Source organism: Thamnophis elegans, chromosome 2, assembly GCF_009769535.1.
Source record: "Thamnophis elegans isolate rThaEle1 chromosome 2, rThaEle1.pri, whole genome shotgun sequence".
In the NCBI taxonomy this organism is placed as follows: Eukaryota; Metazoa; Chordata; class Lepidosauria; order Squamata; family Colubridae; genus Thamnophis; species Thamnophis elegans.
In genome coordinates, this window is record NC_045542.1 from 10,361,073 (window position 1) to 10,381,260 (window position 20,188).

At 45.5% G+C, this 20,188-nt stretch overlaps 1 protein-coding gene across 2 annotated transcripts in view; it reads left to right on the forward strand.

The window, feature by feature from the left end:
- The window catches only part of PHF8 (PHD finger protein 8), a 36,570-nt gene extending 16,694 nt beyond the window's left edge, over positions 1–19,876 (forward strand). The window contains exons 7-21 of one of the 2 annotated variants that reach the window (XM_032209336.1): positions 1,141–1,303; positions 2,248–2,335; positions 3,123–3,229; positions 3,341–3,432; positions 4,951–5,040; positions 6,175–6,402; positions 6,599–6,696; positions 7,667–7,836; positions 8,760–8,845; positions 10,263–10,399; positions 12,484–12,752; positions 14,160–14,255; positions 15,530–15,639; positions 16,309–16,699; positions 19,080–19,876. In XM_032209336.1, the coding sequence (XP_032065227.1) occupies positions 1,141–1,303; positions 2,248–2,335; positions 3,123–3,229; positions 3,341–3,432; positions 4,951–5,040; positions 6,175–6,402; positions 6,599–6,696; positions 7,667–7,836; positions 8,760–8,845; positions 10,263–10,399; positions 12,484–12,752; positions 14,160–14,255; positions 15,530–15,639; positions 16,309–16,699; positions 19,080–19,168 (2,214 nt within the window). In that variant the 3' untranslated portion in view covers positions 19,169–19,876. Of the gene's footprint in view, positions 1–1,140; positions 1,304–2,247; positions 2,336–3,122; positions 3,230–3,340; positions 3,433–4,950; positions 5,041–6,174; positions 6,403–6,598; positions 6,697–7,666; positions 7,837–8,759; positions 8,846–10,262; positions 10,400–12,483; positions 12,753–14,159; positions 14,256–15,529; positions 15,640–16,299; positions 16,700–19,079 lie in introns of both variants that reach the window. The other variant, XM_032209335.1, reaches the window with a different exon arrangement.
- Positions 19,877–20,188: the final 312 nt, after the last annotated feature.

Consider the following 20,188-nt stretch of genomic DNA (forward strand, 5'->3'; position numbering starts at 1 on the left):
GATGAAGTGGTTTTAATGTATCCATTTCTCATGTTTTAAGATGAGAGCCCAGTTGGTGTAGTGGTTAAAGCGTCAGACTAGAAATTGGGAAGTGATGAGTTCAGACCTGTCTTAGGCACAAAGCCAGTTGGGTACTTTGGGCCAGCCACTCTCTCTTGGCCCTAAGAAGAAAGCATGGGCAAGCCACTTCTGAAGTCTTGGCAAAAGAAATAGATGGGACTAGTTCAGGCAATCACCAGGAATCAACACTGACTTGAAGGCACATGTATGTTTTAAGAAAGGTTTCTGGGGATGATGGTAGCTTAAAATCCTGTACAGAAAGCACAGTTTGGGGAAGAGTGGAGGATTTATTTTTGGATTCTATCTGGACTAGGCCATGAAATGTTGGTTTACAATTGCAAAAATGTGTTTATGCCACCAAAAGACACATTTGGATGATAATTGCAGAATTCAGCACCTGGAAAATCTCTGCTGTCATTTGCAAACTAGTCAAATTTGCAGCTGTAGCCTAGAAACAAAGTAAAGATCTTCAGCAGCCAGAAAACCGAACGTTAGCACACTGTATATCATCACGTCCTTCATCATGAACTGTATAAAAAAAGAGAAAGTTATGCAGATGGTCTTACTTAACACACCTCTTCTTTAGAATTCAATTGTTCTTGGCCCAGACCTTCCGTTACCTTGGCATGCACTGTGGTCTTTGATTTCCTTCATGTATGAAGGATATCTGGTCTTGAAAGTTATAATGTAGAGAAGAAGAAGAAATTGTGCCAACATTTGTAAAAAAAAAAAAAGAATCATGCAGAGAAAGCTTGGTAAAATTATTGGGTAAGATTATCTGTGGGACAGCCCAAGCGGACTCGGACAAGGAAAGTGTTTGTAATTCTGTTACTCTTCAAATGCTGCCTCTGAAATGTGAGGCTAAGAGCATTTTTTCTGGCCTTGGAACAGTCTAATTGTCCATGAGACATGTCCCCCCCCCCCATGTAAAGATTAGTGTCGAAGTACCCAATGTCTCTGTGCTTTATTGCATCAATCTCCCCCTTATTTATATGCACCTTGTTTCTTCGGCTCTTTATCATTTGGGAAAAAGACGGGGGAGACTTAGTGTGGAAATTTATTCTGTATCCTTCCCCGCAGGGAGAGAAGATCTTCTACCTGGTACGTCCCACTGCGGCCAACCTGACCCTCTTTGAGGCATGGAGCAGCTCCTCCAATCAGAATGAAATGTTCTTTGGGGACCAAGTGGATAGGTGCTATCGCTGTCCTGTCCGCCAGGGCCAGACCCTCTTCATACCGACAGGTAAGGGCCCCCTAAAGCCAGGTTGACCATGAATGCTTTACGAGTTGACCCATATATCATTCCCAGTCGGCGTCATTCCTCCTATTGTGGTTCTTGGGCATTTGATTTTCTCTTTTCTGGGCTGTTTCTTTTCCCGTAGCTTCCATTTTGTGTGACAATGTGTTGATCACTTAGGGAAAGGGCTATTTATGGGTAAAGGTTGAATGTTGGCTTGTTTATTGAGTTTTACAGGCCACCTGACTCCAAAATTACTATGGGTGGTTTAAAGCAAGGAGGGAAAAAGAATAAATAAAAAGAGAAAAAAAACAGGAAAATCCTGTGCATCTGCACGAACCCACTCCCTCTAACAAAAACACCCATCATCAAGCTCCATATCACAAGGCCTGGGAGGGAGAGACATGGGTCTCAGCAAGGATATCCTTCCACGGGGTAGGACACATGACCAAGAAGCCCTGCTCTCTGATTGGCATTGGATGGCATTGCTTGGGGAGACCCAAACTGCACTGACTCTGCCCAGTGTTACCGGATGGGTAGAAAGCATGGAAGATAATAGCCGGGTCACGTAGAGTAGCTAATGCCTTAAGCCAGGGGTGAAATTCAGCAGGTTCTGACAGGTTCTTGAGAACTGGTAGCAGAAATTTTGAGTAGTTCGGAGAACTGGCAAATACCACTTCTGGCTTGCCCCAGAGTAGGGTGGGAATGGGGATTTTGCACTATCCTTCCCTTGGAGTGGGGAGGGAAGGGAGATTTTGCAGTACCCTTCCCCTGCCATGCCCACCAAGCCACCCCCACAGAACCAGTAGTAAAAAATTTGAATTTCACCCTGCTTTAAGCCCTTTTTCCCCTTTGGCATTTCAGGCCCGAAACAGCTGTTTCTCCTCTTTCCCAGTCAGTCAATGTTCTTGAGAAGCTATTTACCATCTTACCACCTCTTGTCCTTCCAGGGTGGATCCATGCTGTGCTGACCCCCGTGGACTGCCTGGCCTTTGGAGGCAATTTTCTACACAGTCTCAACATTGAGATGCAGCTCAAGTAAGCTTGGATGGGAGCAATTGGCCACCATTGAGCATCTGGGGAAACTATCAAGGGAAAAGCCAAAACTCAAGAGTAGAGGGTGGAGGTCCCAAATTCATTTTTCCACTTCTCCGAGCTAGTCTGGGAAAATTTCCTTCTGAAAACCCTTAAGTGAGTTATTGCTTACTAATGTGGATGACACTAAAGCAGAGAACACAATGATCTGGCCTGGCATAGCATCATTTCTTCAGAGGATCCTGGATGTAAGAGTATAAACACCTGGAAGCATACCAAACTCAATATTGGTTGAAGAATTAAATACACATAGACCTCGACTTTACAACCATTTGTTTAATGGCCGCACAAAGTTACGATGGCACTGAAAACAGTGACTTATGACTGGTTTTTACACTTATGACCATTGTGGCATCCCCCATGGTCATGTGATCAGAATTTGGGCGCTTGGCAAACTGGCATATATTTATGACAGTTGCTGTGTACCAACCATGTGATCATCTTGGGCAACTTTCCCAGCTAGCTTCTGAGAAGCAAAGTTAATGGAGAATGCCTCATTTAATCCTAGTTGCCTAATGAAGTGCTGACTGGAACCCAGGAGTAAGTCAGAGGAATGAGTGTTTAGTGCCTAGATAGCTTCTTATGGCTCTTGATTGGTAGCTGTTGACTAAACCATCCGAGGAGAGGAGTCCAGCAAATTAGCATAAATTTACAGAAGCAATGTCCTCTTTATGGAAGATGTTACATCCCTTCCCTACCTCCCTTCCTTCCTCCCTTCCTTCCTACCTAGGGCTTACGAGATTGAAAAGCGCCTCAGCACAGCTGATCTCTTCAAATTCCCCAACTTTGAAACGATCTGCTGGTACGTTGGCAAACATCTCCTGGATATCTTCCGAGGTGAGTTTTGAGTTTGCCTGTTTTTAGTATCTCCCTTTCTCCCTGTGGCTCATGAGAATGGCCACTACTGATGCTCTCTCCCTCTCTCTCTCTTTCTCTTTCTCCTGGCAGGCCTTCGAGAAAACCGTAGGCACCCAGCTGCCTATTTGGCTCACGGGGCCAAAGCCCTCAATACTGCATTTCGCTCCTGGACTAAAAAGGAGGTAAATGATTGAGAGAATAACTCATACTTGGGCTGGGTAACAATCAGGACCCAGAAGGTCCTGGAAAAGGGGACATAGAACTTGGATCCGAAGTTCTGACAGTTCCTCCCCCCTCCTCCAATCCCAGTTATATGACAGCTACTTTGGGAGCTGGGAAACATGGCCATATTTACTGCCGTTTGCATTGTCCCATGGTCATTGACTATTTTTTATAACATTTTGCCAAAACCTGGCATTTCAGGGGGGGGGGGGTATTTGGCAAAACCGTGCCATAGCAAACTGGGTTTATTGAACAACTGTGGTGCTCACACTTATGACCACTGCCTTCATTTAGCAACTGCCACAAAAAAAAATGTGGAATTGGGTCATTCATGTGACCAACCTGCTTTACAGCCATTATGACTTGTATCTCCATTATGGTCATAACTCGAGGACTATCTGTAAGACCTCTCTTGGAATGGGAGACTGATTTAGTGGAGAATATTCTTTCCCAGGAGCAGTCCAGGGTGGCTCAGTTATAGGCTGACGACCTCAGTCATCCAGCCAGGGAATCCTAAGGGTCGTAGTTCAGCATGTCTAGAAAGCAGTAGGTTTAGGTTTAGGTTTATTTAGCTTGTATGCTGCCCTACTCCCAGGAGACTCAGGGCGGCTAACAATAAGAAGGGAAGGGGGTACAAAAATAAAAACAACAATTAAAAATTCAGCAACAGTCATAACATCGGATGGGGCTGGATAATTCAACAGCCCCAGGCCTGCCAGAACAGCCAGGACTTAGTTGCTTTGCGGAAGGCCGGAAGGGGTAGTAAGGGTCCGGATCTCAACGGGGAGATCGTTCCAGAGGGCCGGAACAGCCACAGAGAAGGCCCTCCCCCCGGGTGGTCGCCAGCCGACATTGGCCGGCAGATGGAATCTGGAGGAGGCCTAGTCTGTGGGATCTAATAGGTCTTTGGAAGGTGACTGGCAGGAGGCGGTCTCTCAGGTAACCAGGTCTGATACCATGTAGGGCTTTAAAAGTAACGACTAGCACCTTGAAGCGTGTCCAGAGACCAATGGGAAGCCAGTGCAGCTCGCGGAGGATAGGTGTAACGTGGGTGTATCGAGGTGCACCCACAATCGCTCGCGCGGCTGCATTCTGGACTAGCTGAAGTCTTCGAACACTCTTCAAGGGCAGCCCCATGTAGAGCGCGTTACAGTAATCCAGTCTTGAGGTGACGAGGGCGTGAGTGACTATCCGAAGGGCCTCCCGGTCCAGATAGGATCGCAATTGGTGCACCAGGCGAACCTGGGCAAAGGCCCGCCTGGTCACAGCGGACAGAAGATGTTCTAGAGTCAGCTGCGGATCCAGGAGGACTCCCAAATTGCGAGCCCTCTCTGAGGGGCGTATAATTTCACCCCCCAGGCTGAGAGATGGAATAACTGGACCATCCCGCTATTGGCGTAGATTGGAGAAAGCCTTTGTGCTCTTCAGCGATGTTTCAATTTTGCAGAGAAAAGTAGACTAGATATTATTCTTCGCAGGCCTTGAGTGAGCATGAAGAAGAAATTCCTGGGACAGTACGTCCAGCACAACTCATCAAAGACCTGGCCAAGGAGATCCGACTGGTGGAAGTGAGTATCAAGAGGCTCGTTGGTTTTTCTACTCTTCGGTTGAAAGCACCTCTCTGTGAGAAGCAAAGTGCTGAAACATATCTGGTGGTGCACATCTTACAACTAAGCCTAAGAAGATCCTGCTTTGGCTTTTGTGGAGAGATTAGTGTCTTGTTTAACAGGCTATTAGCCAAGAATATTGTATCCTGCAGTTCTAACGCTTAAAACCCCTCGTTTTCTACCAAGAAAATATACTTGTATGGCTCTGTTGCTTAATAATGCAAAATGGAACGTTTATGAAGGTATTTTGCAGGCTGTTTATCGATCTCACTTTGTCCCTTGAAATTAAAAGTTGTAGCCTCTAATAGCCATCTTTCTGGCCGGCAGGAATCCCTTCTGCAAAGCCATTCCCAAACTGCATTCAGGCAAGGAACAGCAGCCAAGGACAAACCTTGGGAAATGCTTAGTTCAGGTTTTGCTTATCTGCATGTTAAGTGTCCTGTAGGAAATAGGGGCACCTCACATTAGCCCCTGGCACAGCAGTCTGAAGTGTTAGTGGCTTTAGGTCCCCGGTGTGCTCAGAGCAGCCACGGCATAGTCTGTAGCCTGGCTGTTTATACCACACCGCAGAATAAATATTCTGGCCCTTCCACTTGTCTGAGAGGGTTTGAAAGTTTGCGCTCTCAGTCCCAAAGCGGCAGACATCCACAGCCTTTGTTTTTTCTAAACAGCTACCCTACTTACCCTACTCAACAAGAAAATCTGTGCAGAGGAATCCGCTAAGAGTCTAAGCAACACGTTGTGACAAATTCTGAGCTTGCATAGTTGATACTCTTGTGACGGGCTTGAGAACAGAGTGTATGCTTTAGCTCCATAAAGTTGCAGGTTCTTTATAGAAAAACCCGAAGCAAGCGATCTTAAGAACTCCCTTTTTTTGCCTTCTGCTTTTAATCTCAGCGAGCCCTTTTCCGTCTCTTATCGGTTGGCAGTATTTGTTCATTGTGTCTGGGAAGGAGCTGGACTTTATCTTAGCAAGCCTTGCCCCTCCCCAACCCCCCCACCCCCAGGAAAATTGCAGCTGTGCTGCTGTGTTGCTGAAACCCAGCAGGGGTTTGTGATGCTTCCTTGGGGGCGTTTGTGCTCTCACTCCTCCAGGATATATTCCAGCAGAACATTGGGAAGACTGGCAGCCCTTTTGGCCTGCAGAGAGTCGCCCAGCCTGGTGCAGCAGCTGCCAAAAAGGGAGATCAGAGTCCCAAGGAGCCGGGCAAGAAAGGCAGCCGAAAGGATGCTGCATCCGTCAAAGCCCTGGAACTGGAGTTGCTGCGCAAGTACAAGAGGCAGCAGAGCTTGAAACGTGCAGAGAGTCCCGGACAGGAGGAGGTGAGGTGCCAGTGATGTTGCTGTGCACGCTAAGTGGGAGAAAAGGTGGAGTGGAGGTGGTCCCATAAGGGTGGGGGGTGGGACCTGGTTGGGCAGCACCTGGGCTTCTTAGTGGCTTACGATCTGTCCCTGACCCTCTCTTGCCTCCCGTGGTCTCAGCATATACCGGCCAACACTCTTTGTTTTCCTTGCCCAGTTTGACTTGCCAAGTTCCAGCCTGGATGATACAGATGGAGAGCCTGATCTGACAGAGGAAGAGCTGTCCGTGGTGGTGGCCAATGGTCGAGGCACCAGGTTAGCCTCTGGAGATGGGATTTTTTGGGGAGGGGAAGGACAGAAACAAAGAAGGTGACCTAGATTGGTAACCTGTGATATTTCGGTAATGCTGATCTGTTCAGATTCCTAGCCACCTGAGAGCCATTTTTTTCAGCATGAAAGAGATAGGCAGCCAGCAGCTGAATCGGCCCTTGGCAGCACTCCAGAACTGCCCTCCAGTCTGTGCACACTCTGGGTCAGCAGGGTGTGACATAGACATTGGGCAAGATGGAGCTTTCCACTTCTGCTTTTCAAGCAGCTCCTCCTCCTTCGTAAGCCATGTTGGTGAGCAGATGGCCATGCTGAGAAGAAAGAACCATGCCAAAATCTCCTTTGCTGTCAGCAGGGGGGGGAGTGGGGTGGGGGTGGGCTTAAGGCCAGGATTTGAGAACCTAGAAGTGAGCAGATTGGCAGGTGGTTACAGCCCAAGTTTGTTGCAAGAGATGGTCCACATTTAAAGATGAGTTGCTGGTAAGAATAATGTAGAGTAGCCCAACATTGCACTGGACTAAGGTTAAACCTCGTGCTTCTATGTTACCCTCTGGAGGAACCTTTTGTTACCTTGAGTGTATTTTTGTTGTTATATCGTTCCTACCCAGCAACTCTTCAGGGCTGAGAGAAAGGTGAATCTGAATGGTGACCAACCTATGCATGAAGGCAGAGCAGAGATTTGTATTCCCCATGCGTAGGCTAAACGCATGGGGAATACGTAGGCTAAACCCAACATCATAGCTTCAGAAAGGTGACTCTTACTTACCAAGAAGACATCTCAGTGTTTAAGAAAAATAATAACCCTTTTCCCTACCTTTGTAGGGCTGAGCCAAAAAGGAGAACAGAGAATATGTTATGGGCTGCATAATAATCTCCAGTGAGTAGATCATCAGATCAGGTCAGCCTCGTCAGTTCTGGTATTTCTCCTCCTCCCATTCCCCCAACCCCCTTTGGACAGGAAAATCAAAGCCTCGGAGCGCATCCGGAGCCACAAAGGAGCACAAATGAGAGCCCCTCCCAGCCCCTCTGATGCAGAAGCCCCAGATATAGACTCTGAGGAGGATCTGCAGATCGACGAAACGCCACGCAGGGAAAGGAGGAATCTGCTGCTGCACAAGAAGCTTTCCAGTATGTGGCCCCTTCCATCCATGCTTGGTGGCTCTCTAGGGTGGATGCATTTCTCTTGGGTTGGGCAAATACCTCTTCCATGTTCACTCATGCCAACTCTGGTCATGCTTTTGGCTGTCTCCTTCATCTCCGTTCCAAGCCTCCCTTCCAAATGTCTGTCTGCTAAGAGCTATCGGCATCTTCATTACGAATTGCTTATGTGCTTTCAGGCACCTCATTGTAATGGCAACAACTATTAACCACCAACACACTTATTGTTCTGTGGTTAACACTGTCACCAATCCATGAAATTTATTTTACAAAAACTAAAGCTGGAGTTTTAGAGAAGCTAAATTCTGTATTCCGTGCTGTCGTCTTGGTTTTTAAGCATAATTTTTGGAGTGTGATTACAATTTAAAATGTGACTTTGCTGTTCGGTTTTCTTTTATGAATGATTCTTTCTTCTCTTCAACTTTCAGTAGTGGTTGCCTAAATTCCATTCTCTTATTTCATCTTTGACCTTCTACTTTCATTAAAAGAGGTTATATAGTTTCTATACCTGCTTCAGATGGTTTATGGGGGCACTTGTTGACTTCCAAAGCTTAGGTTGTGCCCCTAATTGTTTATCATTATTATTGATTTATAAAATGGCAAGTGAGTCCTATATATGTTTTCTTGGCAGTAAGTCCCACCATGATTTGCAAGGCAGATTCCTATGTAGATGAGTGTGTAGGGTAACTGTTATCTAAACCACAGTTTTCAGGGCTGATTCCTAGGCTGGTGGGTATCTATACAGATACCACCATTATCTGAGTCACAAGAGCCACATATGTCTCTTTTTGGAGAATTAATACATTTCTGTTTGATTCACAGCTTGTGTGATTTGCCAGCCTTTCCTCGGTTTCCAGTGACATATTTTAACATCTATGTTCTTCCAATTCCAGAATTTCCTCGGAAACTGCCACGAGCCAAACCCTGTTCCGACCCAAATAAAGTGCGAGAGCCAGGGGAAGTAGAATTTGACATTGAAGTAAGTCTGGCACACACGATCAGGATTGTGGAGTTGTGACAACTGGGTAGGGTCACCTTCTGGGAGTGGGGGGTTCATTGTGACGTGAGGCACTTCTAGCAGTTTTGGCTCAGGATGCATTTTTAAAAGCTTGAAAAAGTTACTAGGTGCTGAATATCTTCCCTGCATGCTGGAGTCATTTTGTTTAGCCCTGACTCACCAGTCGGTCTTAAGGACAGAGTTATTACTTTGTTAGACTCCACCAAACTGTACTATAGTTTCTGTGGTGCCCAGATGGCTACATCCCACCTCACAAGATTGTTGTGGGAAAATAGGAGGCACGAGAACTAGGCACATTCGTCACTTTGAGCTATACACAAACAAGAATGAAAGATAATAACGATGATGATACCCATGATATTTTCTTGGCAGCAATATGGACATAGTTTTCACCATTGCTGCCTTCTGGAATATTATTTTGACTTACACCCATTTGAGGACATCTGGGCAGTTTCATATTCAAAGGTTATGTAGATCTGATGCAAACAAAATCAGCCAGGTCCTGTCGCCTGATAAGTCCTAGAGCGATAATATAAAATAATCGCAAGAACTACAGTAGCTATGTGAAACCAATTCAAGTAGAAATGGTAATGGCATTTTAAGAAACATTTATTTTGTTGGTCATATCGGTAAAGGTCCAGCTTTTTCCCCGAGGAATATTGTATTGTATTGTATTGTATTATTTGTATGCTGCCCTTCTCTGGGAGGACTCAGGGCGGCGAACAATTCAAGGGGGAAAAAGGGGAACATAAAAAGACAAAATACAAATAATAAAAGTAGACAACAGTCGCACAACCATACATGTCGAGAGGGGAGGGAACTCATCACCCCCCAGGCCTGCCGGCAAAGCCAGGTTTTGACGGCTTTTCGGAAGGCCTGGAGAGAGGTGAGGGTCCGAATCCCTGCGGGGAGTTCAATAATCATGTACAATTTTAAACTTGACACCCTCCCTCTGTCTAAGGAGTAACTGCAGTAAGGAATGAGAGCCGAGGTGGCGCAGTGATTAAATGCAGCACTACAGGCTACTTCAGCTGACTGCAGTTCTGCAGTTCGGCTGTTCAAATCTCACCGGCTCAGGGTTGACTCAGCCTCCCATCCTTCCGAGGTGGGTAAAATGAGGACCCGGATTGTTATTGGGGGCAATATGCTGACTCTGTAAACCGCTGAAAGCCCTATGAAGCGGTATATAAGTCTAACTGCTATTGCTATAATCACAGGTCCAATAGAAATGTTGGTGCTCTTGAGCTGCACATTGTCCTCAAACGATGCTCATTTTCTGCTAGCCTTTGAACTATTGTGCTGCTGGAGCAGCTAGGAAGGATACCCATTAGCCTAGCAAATTGGCCTCCTATTAAAACTGGATTTATTTTGTCTGCAGGAGGACTACACCACCGAAGAGGAGGAGGAGGATGCTTCTGGTGATGACCAATTGGAAGGCAGCAGTAGTGCTGGTGGGATCCTGGACCTGCTCAAAGCCAGTCGGCAGGTTGGCGGTGCTGACTATGATGAGCTGAGGTGAGACGGGGGCAGTGGTGGGTTTCAAAAATTGTTCCAACCTACTCTGTGGGTGTGGCCTCCTTTGTGGGAGTGGCTTGCCGCCGATGTGACCGGATGGGAGTGGCTTGCCACCCATGTGACCGGATATGAAGATGCCGACGACACTTGTCAGAACCACCTTAAATTACCTCACACACAGCACTGGCATGCATAAGAATAGGATGTCAACTTGTTTTTTAAAAGGCATCTTTGGTTTGCGTTAAAACAACTTCAACACACGCAATGTTCTGATTGCACCACAAACGCAGTAGTCATCCTTACCTTTCACAGAGGCACTGAGTTTTATAAATAGGACCATGATAGTGTAGAATAATCATATCCAAGGACCAGTGTGGATTTCAAAATTTTTTGGAACCTCTTCTGTACGTGTGGTCTGCTTTCCGGGTCCACTGGTGGAACCTCTTCTAACCGGTTCGGTAGATTTGACGAACTGGTTCTACCGAATAGGTGCGAACTGGTAGGAACCCACCTCTGGACGGGGGCCTGAGGAGGTGTGTGGGGAGTGGCTTGAAATCCTTCAAAAGCCCTTGATTCTTTTTCCTGGGATGAGTGTGTGGCAGGCCAGACCATGGGGCCTTTTGGAACTCTGCTATTTCCGGCAAACCCCAAAGCCTTGCCTGTTTTGTTTGGCCTGCTGTGAAGGAGGCGCCAGAGCCATGTACAGCCACAGCTTGATTTTAACAATTAGTAGTGGACCTTTTTTTTTTTTTTATCCCTGGTAAACCACTTTTTAATACTCAAAATAACAATATTTTTAACATTTTGAATAGCCTCTCTGCCCCTCTCATCAGCAAATGAGTTTTCTGGTGAGGAGGTAACTGAGTCTTGCGGGGCTTCTGTTTTTGCTTCAGAGTGAGGAGCCAGAGAGTTCCCTTCCAACTGTCCCTTTGGGAAGGCACCTTTTCCACCTCAAACTGTTAGGATTTTACCTCAGAGCCAAGGTGGCGCAGTGGTTAAATGCAGCACTGCAGGCTACTGCTAGATCAGCAGGTCAGCGGTTCAAATCTCACCGGCTCAGGGCTGACTCAGCCTTCCATCCTTCCGAGGTGGGTAAAATGAGGACCCAGATTGTTGGGGGCAATATGCTGACTCTCTGTAAACCGCTTAGAGAGGCCTGAAAGGCCTATGAAGCGGTATATAAGTCTACTGCTATTGCTATTGCTATTGCTATGCAGGTGCAGAAAATACACCTATAGGCCCCTCAGGCAGTGGATTTCATAGGTTTCCCCCTCCAGCAGACTCAAGGGCGGAAGCAAGGAGGGGGATGCGCCAGGTGAGTCTTTTTGATCACCAGTTGACAGAGACCTGCTGCTACGTCAACAATTTGCCATATGTTGAAACCAACATGGAACCCTTTCACGTTTTCCGTTCATTATACCTGAGGGGGCTCTGATGACTTAGGGATTTAGAATGGACGAGTTTCAGATTTTTCTTTCTTTCTTTAAACAGCATTATGTCTGTTTTTAAGTCGATTTCACCTTCTACCATCCAGATTGGTTAGATCACAGTTCCTCTTGGGCTCAAGAGGAAAGCCCTATGAAGCCCTATGAAGCGGTATATAAGTCTACTGCTATTGCTATTGCTATTGCTCTTCTTTTTGTAGCCTCTATAGGAAGCATTAATACGAATGTCCAAGTTGCAAGAGAAATCGTGAAAGCATATTCCGAGGTAATATTTGAGCCATGATGGTACAGTGGTTAGATTGCAGTATTGCAGGCTAACTCTGCCCACCACCAGGCATTCAATCCTGACAAAGCTCAAGGTTGACTCAGCCTTCCATCCTTCCGGGGTGGGTAAAATGAGAACCCAGATTGTTGAGGACAATAGGCTGACTCTGTAAACCGCTTAGAGAGGGCTGTAAAAGCACTATGAGGTGGTATATAAGCCTAAGTGCTATTGCTATTGCTGTTTTGTCAGTGCAGTGAGTATGGCCTGTCGAAGGGTGCTGAGAAGTGTTGTTGTTCACAGGTCTGTTGGATAAAATCATGTATGTTGTGTCCCAGTGCTGATACAATAAGGACTCACTTCTATTGTCTCCGCAGTGATGCTCCTGCATCTCCCAGTACTCAGGAAGCCATCCAAGGCATGTTGTGCATGGCCAACCTCCAGTCGTCCTCCTCGGGAGGGGCCTCCAGCTTGCAGGCCTGGTTGGCAGCTGGGCATGAACGTGGCTCTGCGGGAGCCTCTGGCACACAGCGCTCAGGAAAGAGACCCATCAAACGGCCGGCTCATCACAGCACTGACAGCGAGGAAGAGGCCAGCATGGATGAGCAGGAGAGCCTGGGAGCCTGTTTTAAGGATTCTGAATACAGTAAGGAATAGAAAGAGATTTACTATTCTGTTGGAAGGTTCGACAAGAAAAATGGGGCTTTTGGGGCAGAAAAGTTAAAAGGCTGCTTGAAATCGATTGGCCTGCAAGAGTGCTGTGCATTGCAAAGTATGGATCTTAATATACACCTACACCACCTGTACAACACTTGCAAAGGTGGAACTCTGGAAGTCTATTGCAATTCCTTCACTGTTCCCTATATAGGTCCTCCCATGTAAAAATTCCACTGTCCTGTTGTCCTTGGTTTAGTGGTCTCCGGAGGTGTGAGGCTAGCACAGTTTGAGTGGAAACTTCAACACATCTGAAGGACATCAAATCAGGGAAGGCTGGAGAATTGGCCTGCAGTGCTTAGATTGTCCCAACCAGCTTCCCATCTCTCATGCCAAACTGTTCGCTTTCTAATGGTTTTCTTGCTCCTACCTCAGCAGTGTATTATGCCACTGAACTGGATAGATGACATTTGAATACTAGCCACTGGTTTAGGAACATGCCAGTTTTTGTAGGGCTATTTGGACTTGTCTAGCTGGAAACTGCTGTAGTTGTGCTGAGTTTCCTTTCCCAAGCAGGGAAAAATACAAACGAGTGGGCATTTCTGGCCTTGGCAGCAATCCTGATGGCTTTTAGAGCTGTGCAAGAAGTTGAATGGACAGGCAAAGTGTCTAGAACGAGGAGCAGACCATCGCAGTGGTTAAATGCAGCACTGCAGGCTACTTCAGCTGACTGCAGTTCGGCTGTTCAAATCTCACCGGCTCAGGGTTGACTCAGCCTTCCATCCTTCTGAGGTGGGTAAAATGAGGACCCGGATTGTTGTTGTGGGCAATATGCTGACTCTGTAAACCGCTTAGAGAGGGCTGAAAGCCCTATGAAGCGGTATATAAGTCTAACTGCTATTGCTATCTTGTAAACTGTTGGAGGTGTCACTCTGGCTCGGAATTCAAGACCTTGTAGAGAATTTGGTCTTGTTTGACTTCTGGACTTCCTCTTGCAGAGAGGAATCTTTGTCCTTCTGCATGGGGAGAAGCTGCTTTACCCAACTTAATTCATCCTCCTGTTTTTACAGACTTTGCTACTCAAAATTATAACCAAAGCCTTTTGGTTTTCTGCAAGTACCGAACGTGTCCACTTATCTTGGTTTAAAAATTATTGCATCAGAAAGTTTCATGTTTTGTGAAAAGGAGCTACTTACTCTATAATATGTGAAAAGATATCCGGTTGATAAAAATTGAGCAGAGAAATACTTATGGTTATAGCAATAAAGCATTTGTCTTCAGAGAAATCTAGCTTCCCTTCATGTGCCCAATTGCAATCACAGTTTCTTGTTTGCGCCTCCCATATATTCAGACCTGAAAAATTTACAGTTCATGCCCAACTGCGTTCCCCTCTCTGTAGTTTACCCCTCCTTGGAATCAGATGAGGATGACCCAGCCTTGAAGTCACTGCCAAAGAAGAAAAAATGCACGGATGATGCTCCATGGAGTCCTAAAGGTAACCATCCATCACCTGTAACAGATGGTGTGCATTTAATATGAGTCTATTCAAAGGGATACCCAAACACAATTCCCTGGGAATAGTTCTTCTAAAAAGCACATTTCTAATCCTTTTCCACACGAAAACATACCTGAAAGTGTTTGAGATGAAAAATGTAGTGAGGATTCTAACGAAAGGAGAATTGCTGAAGAACTTTCATACTATACTTGAGGATGGGATTTCATTGTGCAAGCGCTGATCATTGACTATCCCAGGCGCCAATAATTTACAGAGTGAACTAGGTCGTAATTCTTGGAAACATACAAAGCACAATGGTATGGACATAGAAGGCAAGTGAGATCCATGTAGAAGAATAACATCATGGCTTCAAAATCTTAAGGGACTGATTTGGACAAAACTCAACAGCACTTGTTGAGCTGTTGGTAAAAATAGGATCACCCACATGATTGCCAACATCCAATGACGGATATGGCCCAAGAAGAAGATTGGTCATAGAACTTACTTTTTGTTTCTGTGATGTATGGAAAGACTATTGGTTGGAGCAGTGAGTTTTCTCTGCTTAAACCAAAAACTGCATTGAGCATAGACAACCTGAATTGCAGCTTTGCCTTATGACAGTTTGTAGAAATGCCTGGGAGCCACAATTCTGAATGTGGAGATCTTTCTGGTTCGCTTGATACCTGAAATGGGAGTTGGAGGGGTGGGCTTTCATTGTAATAGTAAAAATTTGAGACAAATCTTCTTGAGTATATTGGAAAGGGATTTTTAAAAGGATTTCATTTAAACAACATCAAGACTGAACTCTGCAACCTAGCTTTGCTAATTAGGATACACCTGCCCTCACTTGGCTCCATAGTATATCCGGCTTAGCTCAATTTACAAATGTAGATTGTTTTTCTTTTTTCCTTTGGGTTTTGCCTGTGATAAGTAAACCTTTCAGAGTGAGCACTGCATCCGTGAGGGCTCTGAGGCCTTAATTACAGATTTGTGGCCCAGATTTTGTGGATTTCCAGTAAACGAAGCTTCCATTATCTTATTCTTGAGTTTATGGGTTTGCAGGGCAAAAGGATATGTTTTATATGTACCAAGTGGGAGCAAGTAGAGCAGCCTCTCCTAACCTTGGGGTGCTTCAGATCTTGGGAACTGCAGCTCCCAGAATTCCTCAGCCCAAATGGCAACCTGGGCGTTACCTTTCCACCTAAGTTGAAACCATCAAGGTTGGGGGAAGGCGGAATGGAAAAATTCTTCATGTGAACTTTCCCTCTTCACAGCCCGGGTGACCCCAACTCTACCCAAGCAAGACCGCCCAGTCCGTGAAGGAACCAGAGTGGCATCTGTCGAGACCGGGCTGGCAGCTGCAGCAGCTAAACTAGCTCAGCAGGTAAATGGCTAGGCTGGTTTATGGATAGAAGGAGCAGGTTGCGAGGCCCAAACAGAATCTTCCTCGGGAGGGTGGCCTTCTTCTTCAGTGGAACATCGGCTTCATCAGTGGGGAAAGCTTGGGGTGTTTCAGGAAGATAGAATTGTTGTTCAATAGAAAGCATACTCATTGTTAAGGTTTGTGTGCTGCCTTCTATATACTGGCTTTTCTCTATATATTGCTCAGCGCACTCAGTGTGGTGACTGATTGTTTATGTGTTTATTCCTTTTCTATGCCATCACACTCAAAAGACTGAATGGTACAAAGCACAGTTCAACATATGCAGGAAATAGAAAAAGCCACCCCAGGATCAGCAATCAGTAAACAATGAACAGAAATACAGCAAAATTTATTCTAAAAGAGCCAGAGCAACATATTTCATAGGATAGCATCATTGCATAAGTTGTTAAAGAGTGTGTGTGTGTGTGTGTGTGTGTTGAATTTAGGATAGCTAGTTCATTCAGTGTTCTCGAATGGGAATTCAAATGTGTAAGAATCCTTTCCAGACATTTCCAGGTACCATTAATGGATCCACCCAGGCAGGAGCAACAGGGATCCCTAGCAGTGCTGTCCTTTATGCTCTGCATAAAGGATTTGTGCCTCTTTTCTCTTCCTTTTAAGGAACATCAGAAGTCGCAGCGGCGGAAATTCGTGGTAAAAAAGAAGCCACCATCTCCAAAAGCTCCTAGTCCAGAACCGGAGCCAGAGCCAGAACCAGAGCCAGAACCAGAGCCAGAACCAGAGCCAGAACTGATAGAAGCAGAAGTGGAGCCAGATGTGCCACCTCCACCCCCTGTCCCCCAGGAACCAGATCCTGAGCTGGAGGCCCCTGTGCCCACCCCTCCTCCGGAAACAAAACAGGAGCAGTTTGCTGGCAGCCTGGTGGATCATGAATACACCGCTCGGCCTAATGTCTTTGGAATGGCCCAGGTGAACCGGGGCTCCACGCCTATGGCCCCAGGGGTCTTCTTGTCCCAGCGGCGCCCCTCAGCTGGCTCACCAGGTCCTCAAGCAGCACAGGGTAAGCTTGGACTTCAAAAGGGAAGGGCCAATCCTATTGACGTTGTTTAAAGAAGAGTTCTAATTGTCTAGGATCTGCCATAAGGTGTTCTTGCCGATGGAAGAGAGGGATAGTGGAAGAATATGGCTTGGACTAGTCATTCATAGGATGCATTCTGGGCAATCAAATACTGAACACTCTTAGTGGTATTATCTATTACCAGCTGTGCTGCATTCAAAGGAAGTTATCAGTTCAAATAATACCTCACCTTGAATATCTCACATGGGATAATACTAGTGCATTGGGTAGCACTTTTGAAGTTGTCATTAATTATATAGCATTGTGAACATTCTGGACTTCCTTATAAGAATAAAGTACTGTCTGAGTAAGGAAACCGAGGCAGGTGTGAATTGAGGCAGGTAGGAACCACTGGATCCTGGCAAGATCCAGACACATTCTGTGTGATCCATAATATCACACAGATGGAGTTCATGGTTCCCCACTCTGCTGACTGTTGTGAGAGAAAATTAGATTCCTGTTCCCTTGTGGGGGGATTTTTGGCTCCCAAGTGGAAAGCAAGCAGATGAAAGAAACAAGATGCCATTTTTAATGTTCGTCTTAGATTCATTCTGTAGCTTGAGAAAACTTGGTGAGTTTCATTCACATCAGCAGAGACTTTCTTCAGAAGGGAAATAAACTGGTTTTATGACTCGAGTAAATTATACTTTTTTTATTAAAAGTTTTTTATTTTTATTTTTCAAAACAGACACAACACAAAAAATCCTCTTTCTTTACATACTGTAGAAAGTGTATCAATTTTGTGTGTTTCTTTCAGAGTCACCCATGATTCATATTAATTCTAGTATTTTAAATCAAATATATTTGTACATATTACCATCATCATACCCCCATTCTCGTTTGACTATAATTGTTTAAATGTCCTTCATAAAACATAACTCAAGACATAACCACATACTGGCATCTCATTTGCTATTTCTAGTATCCCAATAACACTATTCTTTATGGCCTTTTCTAGCTAAACATCAATAATATTTAGTAATAAAGGTTTCTAATCTTCCTTTCCAAATCATTGTTTACAATTTACATCCAATTTCCCCATGTTGTACCCATACCTATATATACATTGTTATCATTATCTCTCCTTTATTTGACTAGATCCATAATTTAGTTCTTTTTTATTAATCTTTATATGTAACCAATATTCCTTTCATAGGTACCATTCAATATTCATATCCAATTACTACTTGTTATACCAAAACATATGTATACATTATAATCATTTTCACTTATTTAACCCAAATTATAGAAGAAAACTTGATCCATTCATTTCAAACGGTTTGCATAAATTCCATCCACAAAAATAATGTTTAAAAATTATGATAACACACTGACCAAAACCATCCAAAGCTTAATTCCGACACTTATTTCTTTTATTCTTAGATTTAAATTAGCTTTAAGTTTTTTAATAGGCAGTCTCTTTTAAAATGGATAAAAATTCCTCACCAGCTGTAAACACTTTCTCTTCCATTTTGGAGCCATACCTACTTCATCAACCTGGGGGCTGAGCTTTTAATGCCAGCTAAAAGACCTTCTCCTGGATCAATCAGGGACTTAGCGATGTCCCTGTGATCAGCAGAACGTAGTCTTCCTGTTCACCGTCTCTACGGGACGGTTTAGGTCCGATTGGATCACCCAGCGATAAAAGTATTGGTGGCGATCTCGGAGCATCGAGATTGGGCGACCATTTTGTAGCGACGTAGGGCTCCTCCTCCTAAATCTCTATACTTTTAAAGCTCTTGTCTCTGTAACCCTTAACTAGACAAAACAGTGCCTCCTGGGGCAAAAAAAATTTTGAACCAAGGTACCACAAATGGACCATTTTACAGAATGCATCCAAAATCCTCAACATACGATTTCTGTGGAATTGAAATTTGGCAAATTTTATAAAACATTTTATGAAATACAAAATGTCATAAAACCTTTCTGGTGGTTTTATGATGTTTCACTGTGCTATACAGCAGCGATCCCCAACCTTTATGGCTTGGCGGCCCAGCAGGGTGGGAGGAGGAACCAGCCCGCACAAGCAGTTTGCATGCTGGCCTGTTGCTCACACAAGTTGAGCACCAGCCTACCACTCGCACCAGGCCATGTCCTGGTAGTGGGCCACGGCCCAGGAGTTGGGGACCTTTGCCGTGCAGTTCAACATGGGCTACTTTCAAGGCAGCTACCTCTCTGAATATTTCCCTGAATTTATAACTTTTCAAGTACATTAGAAGTTCTGTCATGGGTGAAGGCACTAAGAAATCATCTGGTAACGAAATATCTCTAAAATGGTTGTCTAGTTAGAATGATAACTCTCTTATTTTTTCTTCCCCTTCAGGAAAACGCCCCAAGAAGGGCTTAGCGACAGCCAAGCAGCGACTGGGACGCATCCTGAAGATCCATCGCAATGGCAAGCTACTCCTCTGAGTGCATCCCCATGTCAGCTCCAGACCACATGCCCAGCCCTTGGGCAGCAGAAGTTGGGTGAGGCACAGAGACCCACTTGGAGGCACCGCCTGGTGTCTTTGGAGGGCTAACAGGACCTTGGGCGTGTGGACAAGGCCTGCGCTACTCTACCTCTCCTTCCCTCACATGGATCAGAGCCAAGTCTGAGCTGCCTGTGTTACTGTTGGGAGCTTTCTCGATTGGCGGCACCTGAACACAGAGGCGAACCGTACTGGTTTCCCTGAAGAGACAGACAACGTAGGAAGCGGGGGCTTTGTTGTGCCCGCTGATTCTCCATCCCTACCTCGACCCGCTGCACTTCCTTTTTTTTGTTTTTTTTTGTTCTGGGGCTGATACCTCTTTTCGAATGTTCCCTTCCCTCTGTCAAGTCACACCTTGTCTTTTCCTCCTAGCAGCTTCAAATGCCCTTTGTATCTTTTGTTGCTGTTGGCAGACCCTGGCATGCCAAGGAGTGCTTCTTCTTCTTCTTTTTTTCTTTTCTTTTCATTACTTTTTAAAAATGCTTTTCCCAGCAGAAAGTAGCTGCTTGTTGTTGTTTTTACGCAAGCAGAGGGTTTCTTTGCAATCTTCAAGAACAGCGTTCCTCAACTTTCGAGATGAGTGGACTTCAGAGGTGGGTTGCTCACCCCGTTCCAACCGGTACGGTTGGAACAGGGCCGGTGGCGTCCTCGTGCGCAGTTCACACATGCATCTTAGCGCCTGCGCGATGCTCCAGCTCCTCGCGGAGAATCGCGGCACTGTATGTGCCATGTGCCTGCGTGGAAGCGCAGAAGCCTTCAAAGACCGGTAAGGAGCGTGGGTGGGCGGGTGGGCCCTTCGGCGTTCCCGGAAGTTACTTACTTCCGGGTTCACCGACCAACCGGTCCGCGGGGACCGCCGTGAACCGGTTGAAACCCACCCCTGGTGGACTTCAACTTCCAGAATTCTCCAGCTGGCACTACTTTTGGCTGGAGAATTCTTGAAGTTCACCCATCTTAAAAT